General features: G+C 40.5%; 1 protein-coding gene across 2 annotated transcripts in view; it reads left to right on the forward strand.

The window, feature by feature from the left end:
* SLIT3 (slit guidance ligand 3) overlaps nucleotides 1-16,906 on the forward strand; it is a 524,200-nt gene that overhangs the window by 416,030 nt on the left and 91,264 nt on the right. For both annotated transcript variants that reach the window (XM_039701675.1, XM_039701676.1), the window contains 4 exons: nucleotides 4,151-4,294; nucleotides 6,734-6,877; nucleotides 11,850-12,013; nucleotides 14,136-14,268. In XM_039701675.1, the coding sequence (XP_039557609.1) occupies nucleotides 4,151-4,294; nucleotides 6,734-6,877; nucleotides 11,850-12,013; nucleotides 14,136-14,268 (585 nt within the window). The remainder of the gene's footprint in view (nucleotides 1-4,150; nucleotides 4,295-6,733; nucleotides 6,878-11,849; nucleotides 12,014-14,135; nucleotides 14,269-16,906) is intronic.

Consider the following 16,906-nt stretch of genomic DNA (forward strand, 5'->3'; position numbering starts at 1 on the left):
TTCCCACTGAGGTCCCAGCAGCTGTTTCTGCAGGGAAAAGAAATCAGCAATGAGCTCACATTCAAAATAGAAAGGTGAACTGCCATACTTCATGCACTGCTGGGGAGAAAGGGGACTGACCTCTTCTCTTGAGAACAAGAGTAATGAAAAATGTTTACCTCAAAACCTGAAAGGGTCATCTAACAGTTCATTCAGTTAAGTCTTGCCAAAGTTACAAAGTGAACATATAATATGGTCTTTATTATAAGAAATGTCAGGCTGTCTTGCCAATAGCTGGTACTGCCAACCCACCTCCAGCATGTAATTGCCTTTGGAGGCTTAATTTGGCTGTAAGTATTTCTGCTAGATTGAACTGTATGGAGTGTCAGACCAGGATCTGAATGTTTTACATGTGAAATAAAATTGAATCATGATAAAGTTTGTGGACTAGAAGTCAGCTTCAAAACCAGGATATCAGGTTTCTGGGGGAGGCAGAAGTGGTTTGTGCCCTTGGAAACAGCTGTTACCTGTTGTTCCTTCCCCTAAGCATGAATTTTGCCATGGCAAATGAGGTTGCAGTCATCTGTCGCTTGTTACACAGGAACAGACTTTATTTTCTGGAAATGGGGTTGAGGAGAGTGTTGTGCTTTTGGCATTTGGGCTCATTGTGTTTTTTACAGCAAGGCCATCAATCTGCTCTGCTGGATGAGTGCAGGGGTGTCACTGGGTGCAATTCACTGTCTGTCTGTAGTATTTAAGGCTTTCAGTGCCACACAGCTCCTGAGGAGAGCTGACACCATCAAACCCAGCCAGACCATTGGTAAAGGCTGTAAAACCCTCTCAGCATCCTCCAGGGGAATGCAGCAGCACTGGGCTTTTCCTCCTCACATGTGCTTAAAGATTCCAAGCACATCTCCAGCAGACAGAAATATTCTAGGGAAACCCCACTCAGGATGATAAAACTGCAGAGTTGGAGGTGACACCAAGCAGATCTCTCGTGGTTGCAGATCTCTCTCAGGGGTTTTCCAGATGAGAAGGTGTGTCAGTAACTCTGCAGTGGGGAGCAGGAATGCTGACATTGCCCCAGCAGATACAGCAGGGTGAATGCTTCTGTTAAGTGAGAATAGAATTCAGCTTGCTCTTGAAGTTATGAGATTGACAGAAATAATATTGTTATAAACTTCAGCCATAAAGTAAATAAAATGTGACTGAAAAGTGAGCTGTGTGAACAATGTCACCTTGATAGCTTCTTGATCTCGTCATTTCCTATTCACAGCCCCCCATAAAGCAGACCCAGGCTTTCTGAAAATTTATTTTGACCTCTTGCCCAAAATAAAAGTCTGGAAATAGGATGAAATATTATCACCAGGGTAAATCAGGAAGTCCTTATGGAAAAAGCCTTCAGGAGTTACCAGGCTGAGGTCAGGCTGGCTCCCATTTGGCTCCTGCCAGAGGGCATAGGAGTCTCAAAACTCAGTTTATTTTCCACTGTCTTCCAGTATTTCAAGAAGAATCCCTGTGGAAGCTCAGTGTCACAAGCGGATGGGGCTTTTCTGTAGTGGGAGTTTGCTATAAACTGTCAGTAGGTTTTTTTCTGATAAAAAAATTCCTTCTCAAGTGTGATGATCACATATAAAAGAATCTTTTAGAGCTGGGAAGAATGGAGTTAGAGGTCTCAGAGTTGCAGACCAGGCAGAAGGTCTGCAGTGCTACAGTGCTTTCATTTTTTAAACTTTATACCAGCTGATTATTTTTCCTGGTAACTCTAGACTGAAAAGTATGTAATTTCTCATGTTTATTATTCTAGCTGTTCAGACTTTAAGAGGAAACATTTTTTCCCCCTTTGGTGACTGAATGTTGTCATCTACCACTTTTTTTTTTTTTGTTGCATTCTGATATGGGAAACTCCAGTTCAGGAAGACAAATAACAAAATCCAGGTTGGCAGAACATCTGCTTTGACAATACTCCAGGCAGGATTGCAGGACTGTAACATCTTTACCTATTTATTACTGCAGAGCTTCTCCTTTCTCTGCCTTGCAACTTTGATTTCAGCATAATGTTGGATTTTCAAATCTTTTGCACGGGAAAGGTATTTATAATTGGTTTCTTCTGAGACTGCTGGCATATTTATGGGTAATTCTGTCTTGCTGAAAAGATCAGGCATTATTAACTCAAATGAGCAGAGTTGCCTATCTGCTGGAGTCCTTTGGCAGCAATTAAAATTCAGATGTTAGCACTGTATAAAGGTGCCAATTTCTTTGCAGATGGTGGCCAGCTTTTGTCTCCAATATTTGCTCTTTTCTGCCTTCAGTATCTAATAGACCATTAAGATTGCCCCATGTTTTAATACATGTGCCTAAATATCTTTTATATGGCAAAAAGTAACTAATAAACTTTACAACTACAACTGTAGGTCAGTTTGCAATTTGCAAAGTCTTTGTCTATTACAGTAACTCACCCTCCCTTCCCACCACAAACATTTTCTTACTTATTCTGTGCAAATATGCATCGTGGCATGATCTTTACCAGGAGGGGCATCTTTGGGAGCATTTATTTATGCCAGCATTCAGAAGAGATGCTGAGCTATAAACATTTCCACTAAAGAAATAGCTGAGCCCCAAAATTAAATGCATATGTCAGAATATCCTCCCTTGACTTGCTTTGACACTGAACATAAACTCTTCATGTGAGCGCTAGCACAAAGCACTAAACTTCTGGAAAGAGAAATTTGCCTGTAAGTATTTCTAGATGTTTTTATGTTATTTTTGGCTGATTGCTGGCGTGCTCCTATTCTTTCTGATCACAAGAAAGCACAAGAGGTGATGGGGCACATGCTGTAGGGCCCACTCTCCGACAGTTGTTCAGCAGACATAAACCAGTGTACTCCAGTTTCCCACATGAAACATATTTCCAAGGCTCTTTTTTTTTTTTATTTTATTAAGTGATGACTTCTGAAAAGAGCAAGACCCACATTATTTCTATCTGAGGCCAAGCTGTCCTCTTTCCATGTCTTCTGTCAACTTTTATCCCAGTAAGATTGCCAGCTCTTCTGAGCAGAGTAGCCCAGGTGTTAATCTGATACCTTGTCATTTGTTTTATATCACCTGGAATTGGATTTTGAAACTATTACTCATGCTGTGTCTGTACTGGGATCATTTTTGGAATAATGTGCTATTCTGTATGAGTAATGGTGTTGGAATTTAACATCTTCTTGGGACCAAGAATATATCTTGTACTTTCTCCTTTTTGTTGTAGACAGTAAAACAAAGACCAATGTTTCCTGTCATAGACCTCAACAAATAGAATTATTCATCATAATCTATACAGGACATCATGGGAGATATTTGAAGGACTCAAGCTCAAAGTTTTAATGTGCTTAAGGCCTTCTATATAAATGTTTTAAATAATTAAATGCCATTTGTTTTTATACATCTCTGATGGCACTTTTATCATTCAGAAGTTGACTGTTCATAAGGGTTTTCACAAATATGAAATATTCAAAAGATTAATTTTGCATTTCAGGAGAACTTCATTTGACTTTGTAGATCAGAGTTTTCTAATGTGGATCTATAAGCAAACATCTTGAGACTGTATAGGCAGAGTAAATATTTAGAAAATAATGCTGTGCATTGCAGTGGCTGTGAATTGACAAGAGATACTTGTTTCATTTTGAGTGGTGTTTTTTTATTTAAATGCACATACTAAAGTTGGTATCAGATACATGGTACAGTGAACAAAAGTGGTCCATATTTCAATTTGTGGCAGCATTTCAATAGCAGTAACATAACTGACTCTTGCCAGATGAGCACCCACACCCAAGCTTTGTCCATAACTTCATGGACATGAATCAGATGCTAGAAACTCCCACTTACTGTTTTCAGAAGCATGGATATGAAAGAACTACATGAGGAGTTAAAATCTGTTAGCTGCATTAATTTAAGTTGTCTTGATATAGCTGAAATAATTGTGGTGTTGATGAGTGCAAGGAGCTATTTGTAAGAACATAGGAAGACCTTTGAACTTCTGGATGCGCTCCTTGCTGGATGAATAGATAGGTCTCTCTAGATAACCACTAAAAGGAACAAATTCTTCCTATCTCCCTCCCTCCAGTGTGATGTTTGGAATAAAACACTCCTGATTTTCTTATTGTCACTGGGTGTGTCCTTCCAGAAATCTGAGCAACAACAAGATCAAGGAGATCCGGGAGGGCGCGTTCGACGGCGCCGCGGGCGTGCAGGAGCTGATCCTGACGGAGAACCAGCTGGAATCCGTGCATGGACGGATGTTCAGGGGCCTCACGGGGCTGAAGACCCTGTAAGTGAGAGAGAGCCCTGCCTCTGTTCCTCTCTGGGCAGGGTGGGAGTGCTCAGGCTCAGCAGTGCCTGCTCAAAAATCTGTTACTGCACAGCCAGTGCTACTGCTGGGCCTTGAGGGTTTCAATCCAGCTCTAGTCCTGGGCAGGTTTGAGATTTATGAGCTATTTCTGTAAAAGGGACAGATTTTCACAGGACTGACATGGTGGGGAACCTGTCATGTGTCAAATTTGTGCACTTCCAGTCATTTAATGTTTTTATTATTTTGATATTTCCTGTGGAAACAAGACATGTAGGAACATGTTTGCTGTCTCTTTGTCCATCCTCCCAGTGTTCCTCCACCCAAATTGGAGCTGTGCTGTAGAAAGAAAGCACTTGACTATGTGGGGCTGTCCAGAAATAAACTCTAGGAATCAAAATACAATTAAAATCTGCAATTTATTCATTAGCAAAAAAATACTACTTATGTTGCAAGGTATCATGACACAACTAGTACAGTCCTTACTCAAGTGTAAAAAGAAATTCAAGTTTCATTTCAAGGACTTTGTTCTGTGATGACAAATATGGAACTTTTGCTGTTCCATTAACATTTTTTGTGGTTACAGCCATCTGTTCTTCAATTTAATGTATGCACTTTACTAAGGGATTTGAAAATACTGCCCATAGATATTAAATTAATTTTTATACTGTAAAGCAGCCTGTGGCAGTGCTCCTAAACAAAATTCAGCATTTTTTAATAAAAAGATGCTTAACATTCAAGCTATCCTGCTGACCTGACCTACATTTCCCCAGCTGATAAAGCAGTCTAAATATACACAGCATGATATGAGGATTTGTGAGTCTAAGTTTTCTTTCAGAAAGGGCACACAGTGCATGGTGAACCATGATATGAAACCAAAGGGTTTGGCTTGAGGGACATATATTGCTATCCATTAATTGACTTTCTTTCAGCATTAAAATAGTAATCTTTTGCAAAGGGGCTGCATTTGTCAGGGTCATGGTCCAGCTTTTAAAGGCTGTATGTTCCTGCAATGTAAGAAATCACTGTGCAGGATACATTGGCATTCAAATTCATCCACCCCATCTTGCATTTCTGCTGCCTGATACATTCCATACAGGGCAGCAGAATTGTTCCCTGCTGCTCCTGAGCCACTAAGGGCCTTATTCCCTCATTTACTGCCTGTTCATTTTAGAGCCTGTGCTCTTGAGCTGGCAAAGGTGTGTCTCTGTGCCCTGTGGGTCTTTCCTGACACAGTTTCACCCCAGCTGCAATCCCAAAATTACAGAGACCGTGGTGCCTCTGGTGGTAACTGCACAGCCCAGTGATGCAAAAGCAGCAGAGTGTTCAGCCCCAAACAGGCAAGGTCTGTGATGTCACTGTCAATGTTTTCCCAGCATATCTAAACTCTCTCTGGTGATTTTCAGGTAGCATTGATGTAGCATTTCAAAGGCCAGCTGGTAGATACCAATCTGAGATTTAAATTCAAACTCCTGAGGGAGTCTGAGTTTCCATTGTTCACTGCATGTGTTTGATACCCAGCAGTTAACCCTCCTCAGTTTGGAGGATCAATTCACTGCAGCAGGAGCTGCATGTATTTTGTGGGTCTTTGGTAGTGTGCTTTAATTACTGAATGATTTTTCACCTAAGTAGGAATATCACAACAGTGCAGTGATGTTTACAGACGCAGATATTGATTGGCATGCAGTGTAACAAATACACATGAGCCTCTTTTGCAATGGAGTGAAACAAGATACTCCAGCCTTTCAGATTAATTGGTCTTTATTGTCGAGTTCATTGTTACCATAACAACTCAGAGAGATGTATCTTCCAAAACACAGCACTGATTCATCTGGTACAAGCACCAAGCAAAGACCATTTTATAGAATAATTACTGGGTTTTGTCTTCAAAATTAATGATGATAATGGCATTCCAGAGCTTGTGCCAGGTCTGGAAATCTTTCCTACAATATTCATGATTTTTGATGAGGATACTGTTTTCTTCTATACTTTTGCATTGCAGATTGCAGAAAACATCCAGGACATGAGCAGAAGTAAAGCAGCCAGTATTGTTATAGTCACACACTTTTGACAGTCTTTTTCAAATGATCTCTGAAATACATCTCAGCCTACTCTCAGATATTTATTAAATCGAGTCTTTAGTTTTTGTTTCAGGTTTGTCACTAGTAATAATGTTGATTGCATATTGCTTTCAGATGTGCAGTTCCCATTAGCTCTAACGTTGAGTGGAAGAGATGCATTTTAAATTCACAAGACCATGTTTACATGAATCTAAGCCTCCTCTAGCTGTGTTCTACTTCAGCAAGCAGTAAAAACAGAGTGATTTCCAAAGCATCTCTTGATGCCCTTGGTAAAGCACCTCCCATCCTGAAATTATAGCCCCTCCCAGTGGTTCCTAATTCCCTGTTTTAATCCTTGTAGGATGCTGAGGAGCAACTCCATCAGCTGCATAAACAACGACACCTTTGCTGGCCTGAGCTCAGTGAGGCTCCTGTCTCTGTATGACAATCACATCAGCACCATCACCCCTGGAGCCTTCAGCACTCTGGTCTCTTTGTCCACAATGTAAGTTATCTTTTTATGGGATGAACATGTCATGGTGCTGTTCTTCTGTGCTTTCCTTTTAAAAAAGACAGTGTTTCAGTTTATATGGAAAACCTCATCTAGGGAAAGAAAACTCCATCCTACTGAAATCACAGGTTTGGAGGTTACAAGGTGTTTGGGTTATTTTTGGTTTTTTGGGTTTTTTTTAGTTTTTAGTTTCAGCTGGAGTGGCTGAAAATACCTGGAGGTTGCCAGCCTCAGGCAGAATGACTGTGTTTTGGTATGTCATAGCCCAATACAACGTGCAGGAGAAGGTCATGTAAAACCATTTCTGCAGATTCAAAGAGTGTGGTTTATGACACACTCAGCTCCCTGAAGCTGCTATAGTGTCAGTAGAGTCTGATTTTGTAAGAACAGCTTTCTTGGATTTCAGTTAAATTAGTTAAACAGCAGAAGTCTTACTAGCTAATTCTTAGATTTTCAGAGCATCTGAAGAAGACAAAATAGTCAAGTCTTACTGAAGTTGAATTTCAAAATCCCAACCTAAGCTTTGTTTTAATTCTCTTACACTTCTCAGTCATTCTTTGAAATATTTCCCATGCTTCTTAAATACTTTAAAATGTTTTTTTAGTGTGTCCATTTTAATAAAGTACAGACTGATAAATATGGAAAGAAAGTCTGCCTTTTATTTCCAGCTGTGAGAAGGGACCCTGGTGTTGCTGTTAATGGAAATTGTCTGTCTTGAAAATACAGCCTAATTGTCCAGTCAAAATAAACTCTCAATCCTATTGCATTTCAGGATTAGAAAACATTCTTCATCATGTTTGGGTAAAGAAGGAAGTGTTGAATCTCAGCTGTTTTGTTGCTGACACTTTCCCTTTGCTGTGGCAACTTTTCACCAGCAAATCAGTTATCATTTTGACATTAGCTTCGTGCAGCATAAGGAACACAGAATTTTATTTCCTTTTACATTGTGTAGTCCCAAGAATCTCCTTGAAATTGATGGACAAAGAGAGAAACACAAGCAGATTATTTTTGTTGACGGTTTTCAAGTGTCTGGTCAAAGCAAGTGGCCCTTGCTGGGAGCTTGCTGTCACTGTGCTGCAGCAGTGCCTGCCTGCTCCTCTCTGTTGTAGCTGTGCTTCCTCCGTGGCTCCCTTTGTACAGGCAGTCTCTGATTCAGCCTGTGAAGCCCCTGCCTTGCTGTCATAGCATGGTCCTTGTCATATTTTGTTAGAATATAGCCCATTTTTTTTTATCTGTTGGAGAAGATTGTTGCACTTTCTAGCAAGAGCAATTAAAGATGCTGCTAATTAGAGAGCATTGCTTAGGCCCTGATTTATAATCCTGTTGGTTCCTAGCTGTGTCTTGGTGGAAGGGTTTCTTCTTTGACACTTTGCATTCTGTGTTTGATCTACAGGCAGAAAAGGTGTGGTTTTGACTACTTTAGACCCTGGGTTGAGGCCATGGTGATTTTTGCCCAAAATGCAGAATTCAGCTTTGTTCATTTCATGGCAGCACTGCTCTGTAGGTGGATTTATTGGATGACAAACACCACTGAAGTTAGATGGTGTGACTGTTTTCCCTGTTCAGCCCACACTTTGGGAGCTAATCGGGTACTGTAATGCTTTACTTTCACTTCTGTCAATGGGAGATGAAATTCATGCAACGTTCCATTTCCATTTTTATATTGGCATATTTGCAGCACTAAAGAGCATTGTTCCTTTTGTTCTTACCCTTTGTGAGTCAGTCTCGTTGATATTCTCAAAACATGGACAGATCGGAAAATAATACCCTATCTAATGGTTTGCAATAGAAGAATAACATCTGTTTGGTAGAAAAAATTGCAATTTTATTTTGTTGTTGGTCAAACTAGGCACTGTAGCATCTTAATTTGAAGTGCCCTTGCAGTTCTTCACACAGAAAATTCAGTCACATCTTTTAGTCCTTGGCACAGTCAAGGGAGATATTTGCAAGCAGAACTGCTTTTCCATGGATTATTATTAAAATAACTGCATAACTGAATAATGCCAGAATGACATAAAACTATTCTTGTATAAACTTAACCTGAATTCCAGAATACATTTTCAATCTAATTTCAAAAACATCCAGATGTGTTCCAGCATGTTTTTCTAACAGGTCACTCGAATCCATTTAAATAGTTAATATTCTATGACTTCTTTGTAATTTTGAAGAGGCACTTGTAGTAGGATATACATATTTCATTCCTCAAGACTTCTATTTCCCCTTGATTTTTAAAATATGTCTATGTCCTTGAGTAAACACTTATGCATTTAATGTTAGTACAAAATCTCTGCTAAAAGTTTGATTGCTGTATTTCTGTCTGAGTGGGTAAATCACTGTTGTATGTGTAGAACTCTGATTATTAATGATGAGTTTTCACATCAATTTTCTTCCCAACATTTCTGTTTCTGATTTGAGAACTCCACTTGAATAGCCAGTTTCCTCAGTAAAGCTTTGACATATAATTAGCCTTTCCAGACTTTCAATTCCATTTCAAGTCGAGTAGGAAATCTCTTTATCCATGTGATACTTTAAGGAGAGACTTCATCTTACATTTCTATCAATAGTTGCATCACAATCTTGCCATGGAAAGAGCATGTATGTAGAGACATGTGTGAACTTCAGACTGCATTAAAGCTAAAAATCCCTGCTCTGCAGTTGGAAAGAGATGCAATCTAGAAGTTGATGAAGTGGCAGAAGATCACATGGAATTACTGACAAGATAAATTTGTTCTTTTTCTGCCTGGACTGATTTGAATTTCTAATTGGGAGATTTGTTTATTTGTTAATTTTATCTGTAACAACGTATTTCTTTCTTACTTCCCAAGAAAAAGCATCATCCAACTTCTAAACTGAAGAGTCCAAAAAGTTTACATCATACATTAACCTGTGTTGGTCAAGAAGAAAAGGAGGCTTTGTGGATGGCTACATTAAGTCAAAGCAATCTCTCCTCTCTAGGCAGGGATAATTACTATTTTTTGATATGGAGCATTTTGTAGATGGAATGTTTGTGAAAGTTTTTGATAAGTCTTGGTAAGATGCTCTCTAGATGTGCAAAATGTCCTTTACCCTCGGAGCTGCTGGTTTTTCAGAAACCTGACTATACACACCTGCTGTTTGTTCCAGTTGTGGATTATTAAATTCTGAGCATTTGTGTCATGGAAGCAGTTCTGTGAATGTGATCTCACTCTCTTCCATCGGTGGAACAAATGGCCTTTGAAGCACTGCCTCACTCGGCGTCGGCGGTTCAGACATTTGGTTCAGGCACACTGCTCATGCCAAAGTCTATCAGTGTGGAAAATATACAAAGCATCCTGCATGTGGTCCCATTATGGATTAAAGAACATGGAAAACAATTCAGAAGGAAAGCAGCTAGAATTGGAGTATTGCTTTCAGTGCTTTTTTGCTCCTTCTTTACGAAAGCTCTTGCATAACCTGTTGGTTTTCTCACCTTTCTGCAGTGTTTGAATCTTAGTGTGAAGCAGGTGGAGTGTTTTTATAACATTATGCTGAGTTTTCTGCTCTCCCCAAGTCTCCTTTTTCCACAATGTCCATAAACCTGTGTTAAATCCGCATGGGATTAACCCCAGAGCTCCAGGGCAGAGCAGTGATTGAAGTAGGCTGTGCTGCAGTGCTGAGAGCAGCTGCAAATCATATTGTGGCTGTGTGATTTTGGCCTACAACCTACAGAATTTAGGAGTTGCTTTGAGTTTGTTTTCTAACTGCCCCACCTCAATTGTGCCACATGTTTTTGTCTTCAGTACTATTGTTTTCTGAAGGAATTGTTTGGCTGAAGTCCTAATGTGATTTTGACTGCATATTTAGGTTTGTGAAAGCATCTTGTAAGTGAAGACTTAAAAGCTACTTCAGCTACCACACCTGCACTTGAAGTGCCTGTTTCTTGCCTTCAAATTTCTTGTCTTAAAAGATATGCTATTGTTTCAAGAAATTTCATTATCATATTTCTTTCTGTGCTACCAAAATACTAACTCTTGGGCACATTCATACATGATGTGAATATTCCATCAGTATTAGTTTAGAGATTTCATTTTCCATGCACAGGCCCTGACAGCTCATTCTTCTTCCATGAGGCAGCCTCAGAGTGAGGCTGTTGATTCTCCCTGTCTCTGTACATAGCATAGACAGCTCTCCCTTTTTACCAGGGATCTCAGCCTCTTTCCTTCAGCTGAAGTTTAGTTAGGAAGGAGCTGCTAAGCCAGGCTGTGTTCAGACTCCATCCCTCCCGTGGGGGTGCCAGGTGATTGCTTTGGGGGCTGCACACCACAGCACCATGCCTGGGCTGCAGCTCTGGATGGAAGATATTTCAGGAACTGGAGCAAGATTTGAAGCAGACCTCACAAAGTGCACAAGGCAGCAGAGCAGATGCTTTTCACTACAGGTACCCAGAGCTGAGAAATCTTCATAAGTGGCCCAAGATGACAGTGCTGCTTTATATGTGTATGTATGTACATGTATAGCACTATCCTTGCTGTTTCAATAGGAACCCCAAATTCAGCTTGCCAGTGGCTCCCTCGTGGCTCTGGTTTGTGTGGGCTGGGACAGAGGCAGAGGGAGGGCATGGGAGTGCTGGGGCAGGAACGTGATCATGGTGAAGATCATGCACACCTGGGTGCAGTTGGTGAGGTGAGTTTAGACTTGGGTGGGACCTGTAGCTTGGGTTAAATTCCACAATAAATCCAGCCCTGGTAGCAGTGTAAGTATGTTTAAATAATAATTTTAAGCACTTTGGTTTATAAACATTTTTATATATGCATAAATATATATTTTTTAATTATAATCATATCCCTAATATAAAACCTGCATAGAACTTTCCAGATCTGCAGGATGGTGGAGGGATCTCACAGGAGCACAGGAACGAGCCTGGACTTGGAGCCCCTCATCTTTCTGTAGTTATTTCAGTATTTCTGCATGTTCATGTGTAATGGAATTATGTTTTGTTCCCTTTCAGTAATTTGCTGGCTAACTCCTTTAACTGTAACTGCCATTTGGCCTGGCTGGGGAAGTGGCTGAGGAAGAAGAGAATTGTCAGTGGAAATCCACGCTGCTTGAAACCCTTTTTCTTAAAGGATATTCCAATCCAAGATGTAGATGTCCAGGACTTCACCTGTGATGGTAAGAAAATCCAGTTTGATTTGGCACTTGTGTAATGTTGAGAAGGTTCCTCCCTGCCGAGCAGTGCTGCACAATAAACACTTTGGTTTGGTGGTGGAAAAAGCAGCCACCTTGAGCTGAAGATCACTGTTCTCTATCACTGATGTATTTTGATTCTTGATTTCCAGTTTCTGAATTTCTGCTATCTACACCTAAATATAAGAATTAATTTATTGTAGACAAATGCTCTGCACAGTCTAACCCTGGTGTAATCCTGGGCCTTCCTTACTCTTAGTTAACGCTCTGAAATCAGTGGGAGCTGTGCTTGCTTGGAAAGTCTCTTAGATCTGGATACTGTTCAGGGTCACAAGTAAAAGGTGAATACAGGGAAATTTAAAAAAAACCTGGACATTATTTGAAATGACTGAGTGATGCTTCATGTTTTGTTGGGTTTAAAAGAAAATACCCTGACATTTCTTCCATTCTCCGGGTAGTTTTTGTATTCTGTCAAGCAGAATTTAGAGAAACTAGTAAGGAGAACATTCCTTGATGAATGCCTTGCCAACTTGACTTGCAGCTTGTTGAGACCAGAGAGGCTGGAGGTGCAGTTAGTCATACCTCTGAAGAGACAATAAGAGTTCCCTACTTAGAATAAAAATTAATTCCTGTCCTAGTCAAGCAATCTGGCAATGGGCCCAGGTTCTTGAGCTCAGAGCTCAAGAGACCCAGGTTTAGTCATAAAAGAATAACTCACTTTTAATTTGAGAGAAAAAAGCCCCAAACCCAACCAGAATCCTGGTCCACAGACTGACATTCCACACTTGGGAGAAAAGAAGAATCCTGGTGCACAAAATGTCATTCCACAGTTGGGAGCTTTCTCTGTCAGGCAGTAACTTGGAGTCGAGGCAAATGGAAAGTAGGTGGTGGCAGGGTGTGAAACACAGAACACAGGGGAAAATTAAATATGCTGAAAAAACATGCTCTTTCTGTAGGTTTATGAAGGACTTTGAATTTTGTTTCCAGTCATTAAACTCAGTGGGGAAGAAAAGAAGAAAAATCTTCTCTGTTCTTCTGTAGTCTGGTGGTGCCTCCCCAGCCATCTGAATGCAAATGATTCCTACCCATACAGTCAGGGGTAATCCTGTTATCTTGTACCAGGACTTCCAGTCTTTTTCTTTAATCTCAGTGCTCATGGGTGCTTCCAGCAGAGAGAAGAAAGAACCAGATCTGTCTCAATTAGTCCTTGCATCAGTTGGAAGGAAAGAGCAGGCTGGGAGCTCTGGGTCTCAGCTTGGGCTGCCTGTGCTCACACACAGTTGTGTGCTTCCCCTCCCTGTCATCCCCAGAATGTGCCACTAAATGTTTCCTTTCACATACATCGTGATCCTGCAGCAGGCATGTGTCTTATGTTTTGCAAAGCCTGTTGCTTTTGGGGAAAATCCATGCTTTAATGTTCTTAGCTTCAAAGCGTTGGTTTCTACTGCAGAAATCCTATTGTTCTTCAATTACAAGATTTAATCTGCTGTTTATGGACCTTTGAAACCATTTTTGGAGAAAGTTGATATTTTTAAGTGTGCACAGATGGATTGCCAGCAGTTGGAAGTGTGCTGCTTCAGTTTGTTGTTTGCCTGGTTATCGTTGTTGAAAACAATGAGGCTTTACAATTCAGATCATAAACAAAGTGCCAGACTGACTTTGAAAGATAAAAAATAAACATCTAAAAGCTGAATTTTACCAAAGTCTTCCAAAAGGAGAGTAGATAGGGAATATCATCTCTCTAGATGAATTTAAGGGAATGTGCTAGTGGAGTTCTCCATTTCAGCTGGCATATGATGGGTGGGGGGAGGATTTGGGATTCATAAACTGGATTGCACTATAATTGCAGAATTACGAAGTAGATTCTCCTTAGGGGGAAAAAAAAGTATTTTTAATGTATTAAATGATATTTTAAAATATTTCTATTCAGTCTATGAGCTGTTCTTGTTGCCTAAAGAACTTCCATGAGGGCAGGGTGATCCAAAGCATTGGATCTGGTGTGAAATGCTGTGATGGTTACCCTGGTCCTTGTCACCAGTTATCTTCAGAGTGGGTGCCTTGGGTTGCAATGCTGATTTCCTCACACTCTGCCTCTGTCCCTGTGCAGGTAATGAAGAGAACAGCTGCTTGCTTTCCCCTCCTTGTCCTTCCCAGTGTACCTGTGTGGACTCCGTGGTTCGCTGCAGCAACAAAGGGCTGCGGATGCTGCCCAAGGGAATTCCCAAGGACGTGACTGAGCTGTAAGTTACCTTTTACCTATCCCCTCTCTCAAGAAGTTCATCAAACTGCATCCTAGTGAGGCTTTGTGGGTCCATGGGGGGTTTGCCTTTGACTTTAGTCATCTGTGCTCTGGTGCTTCCCGTATGTTCTGACCATTATTCTTATTCTTATTTGTCCCTTGACTGAATAAATCGCTTTGTAATGGGAACAGAGTTTATCTGTCCTTGTACCCATTAATTCTAGGTGTAGGAACAAATGCATTTATTAGTATCAAATAATCCTGTAGTGCTTCTGTGAGAGCCCAAGCTCACAACAGGCAGTTTGAAGGGATGATGAAAATATGTTCCTGAGTTACGCAGCTGTGAGCTAATTATCCTCTGAGGAGATTAAAAAAAGGAAAAAAAGGAAGCTGGTGGTGGAAACGAGGAATTCTTTTCTCCAAACCTCATGAAATGGCTAAAATAACAGATAATTAGATTATATTGCAAAGTAAATTTATCCTAGTTTAGAACCATCTTTCTAGTTGTCTTTTCATCTACGCTTCACTAGGACTTTATAGTGGATTTTCTTTCCATGGAAAGAAAATATCCTGGTGGAACTGCTTGGCTTAAGCAGTTGGCAGTAGAAATACTGAGCTTTTCCCCTTTAGGCCCTTATTCAAATCTATCCCAGGTGAGTCATTACTGAAACTTGTTACAATCTCATCAACATTTCTATGTGAAAATAAGTTGGTATGTTTGATGAATTTTATAATGAACTAAAATCTGGTTCTGCTATTTTCTAGTACCAGCTATTATTTTTATTCCCTTCACGGGGGGAGAATGGGGTTCACACTGTTTTTACCAGTGCTGTGGACAAATGCAAGGCTTTGCTGGTGAATGAGGGCACTGGAAATGCCTGGGGTAACTCAACATGGAAACTTTGCTTTAATGAATGCATCCTTGGAACACCATTGACCAGGGCATGGTTGATAGTGAATTTAATTGAAAGGCAATTCCTGGCCTGGATTCCTGTATATTTTACCATCAGTGTTATGAAGTCTGCAAGGTCATCTCTGCTCTGCTTTTGTTCAGTTTCATTGCATTCAAATGTAACTTGCCAGCAGTAAGGTATCACAGATGTTACTTTGATTTCCACTGCCACACTGAGGAATTTTTATGTTTAAATTTTGCATATTGAGTTCTACTGATACTATCTGATACCCTGATGACACGGCTTTCACAAAAAGAGTAAAATTAATCTCACGTTCTTAAAAACTGCTATATTTCTTAACCATTTCTTGGCAAATGAGGCAATAGCCTGGAAGTGAGCAGTTTGAGTTCACAGGAGTTTACGTGACTGTCTTCTTCAGTAGGAGCCTCTTGGCTGAGCAAAGCTCTAGTTCAGCTTTCTGCTTTCCATCCAGAAATGTGTCAGCAGAACACAGACAGCCATGGACTGCCTGGCTCTGAATATTTCATATTCTGCAAATATAACCTTTGAATCCATCCCAGCTGTCTTAAAATTCAATCCTGATCTCATTCGCCTCTCAACCAACATAAACTGAGCTCCTTATTTGTATCTGCACCAAAAGATGGGTTGCAGGTACTGAAGCATGAAATTTCATGTGTATGTGGAAACTGTGACAAGAGTGAAGTAAGTAAATAAAAAATAATCAATCTTGCTTGCCTTTCTCTGCTTCCAGATTGAAATAGAGATATTGCCCATAACGTGCTGTGTCATGCAGGTTGCAAGTTACCAATGTGAAGTTACACATTTTTATTGTTCTGTGTTTGAGAATTGCCATTGTTGCTGTGATGAGCAGCACTCCAGTGGAACCCAGCCTCTTGCCTCATCTTGAGGACAGCTGGAGCCTGGCAGAGGGAACCCAAAAGCTGCCTGGGCACAGGGTGGAAGAGGCTTGCCTTGTTCAGTTGCCCAAGCCCAGTGTCTAGGGTGCCAAGGAGGTGACAAGGACATGCAGAGCCTCCTGTCCCTGTGTCCCACAGCCTGAGCAGGGACAGGATGCACAGGAGCATTTCAGTGCAGTTTTTATGAATGCACCAGTCTGACATTTATAACCTTCCATTGCTGACGTATTCTTCTGCCAGGCACATTGGTTGCAGTGCTTTTTATTAAACTGCAGAGCTTTTGTGCAACATGGTTTAAGAAAAAGAGCTGTCAGGTATCTGCTTAAACCACTCTCTTGTGGCTGAATGTAGCCTTCTCATAAATTTCTTTAAATTCTCTTAGAGGTCTTAAAATAGTCTTAAAAGGGGAATCCTTTCCTTGTAACAGGTATTAAATAGCACTGCAAAAATAAGCATATCTCTTGCACAGGCACATTGGGGAAATGTTACCCTTTCTGGGTCAAATTTCACTGTACACTCAGTAAAGAAGATCCCCAGCAAAGTTTTATTGCAGGGTGGACAGGAGACACCGGCTCGCTCCTTTCAATGTTCATTCTGAGTTTCTGTTTCAATGTATATTTAGACAAGACATGTGAAAACCATTATCTCCTTCATATTTAGAGCTTGGAATGATAGGAGACATCCCTGTGTTTGGTTTGTACCACCCTTGGGAGCAGGGATTACCTTGGCAGGGAAGGCTTCCATCTAGAATACAGTTGAAAAGATCACTCAGTGCTTTTTAGAGGAATGATGATGCAAGAAACTTCTA

The sequence above is a fragment of the Passer montanus genome, unplaced genomic scaffold (assembly GCF_014805655.1).
Source record: "Passer montanus isolate IOZ18808 unplaced genomic scaffold, ASM1480565v1 scaffold15, whole genome shotgun sequence".
NCBI lineage: Eukaryota > Metazoa > Chordata > Aves > Passeriformes > Passeridae > Passer > Passer montanus.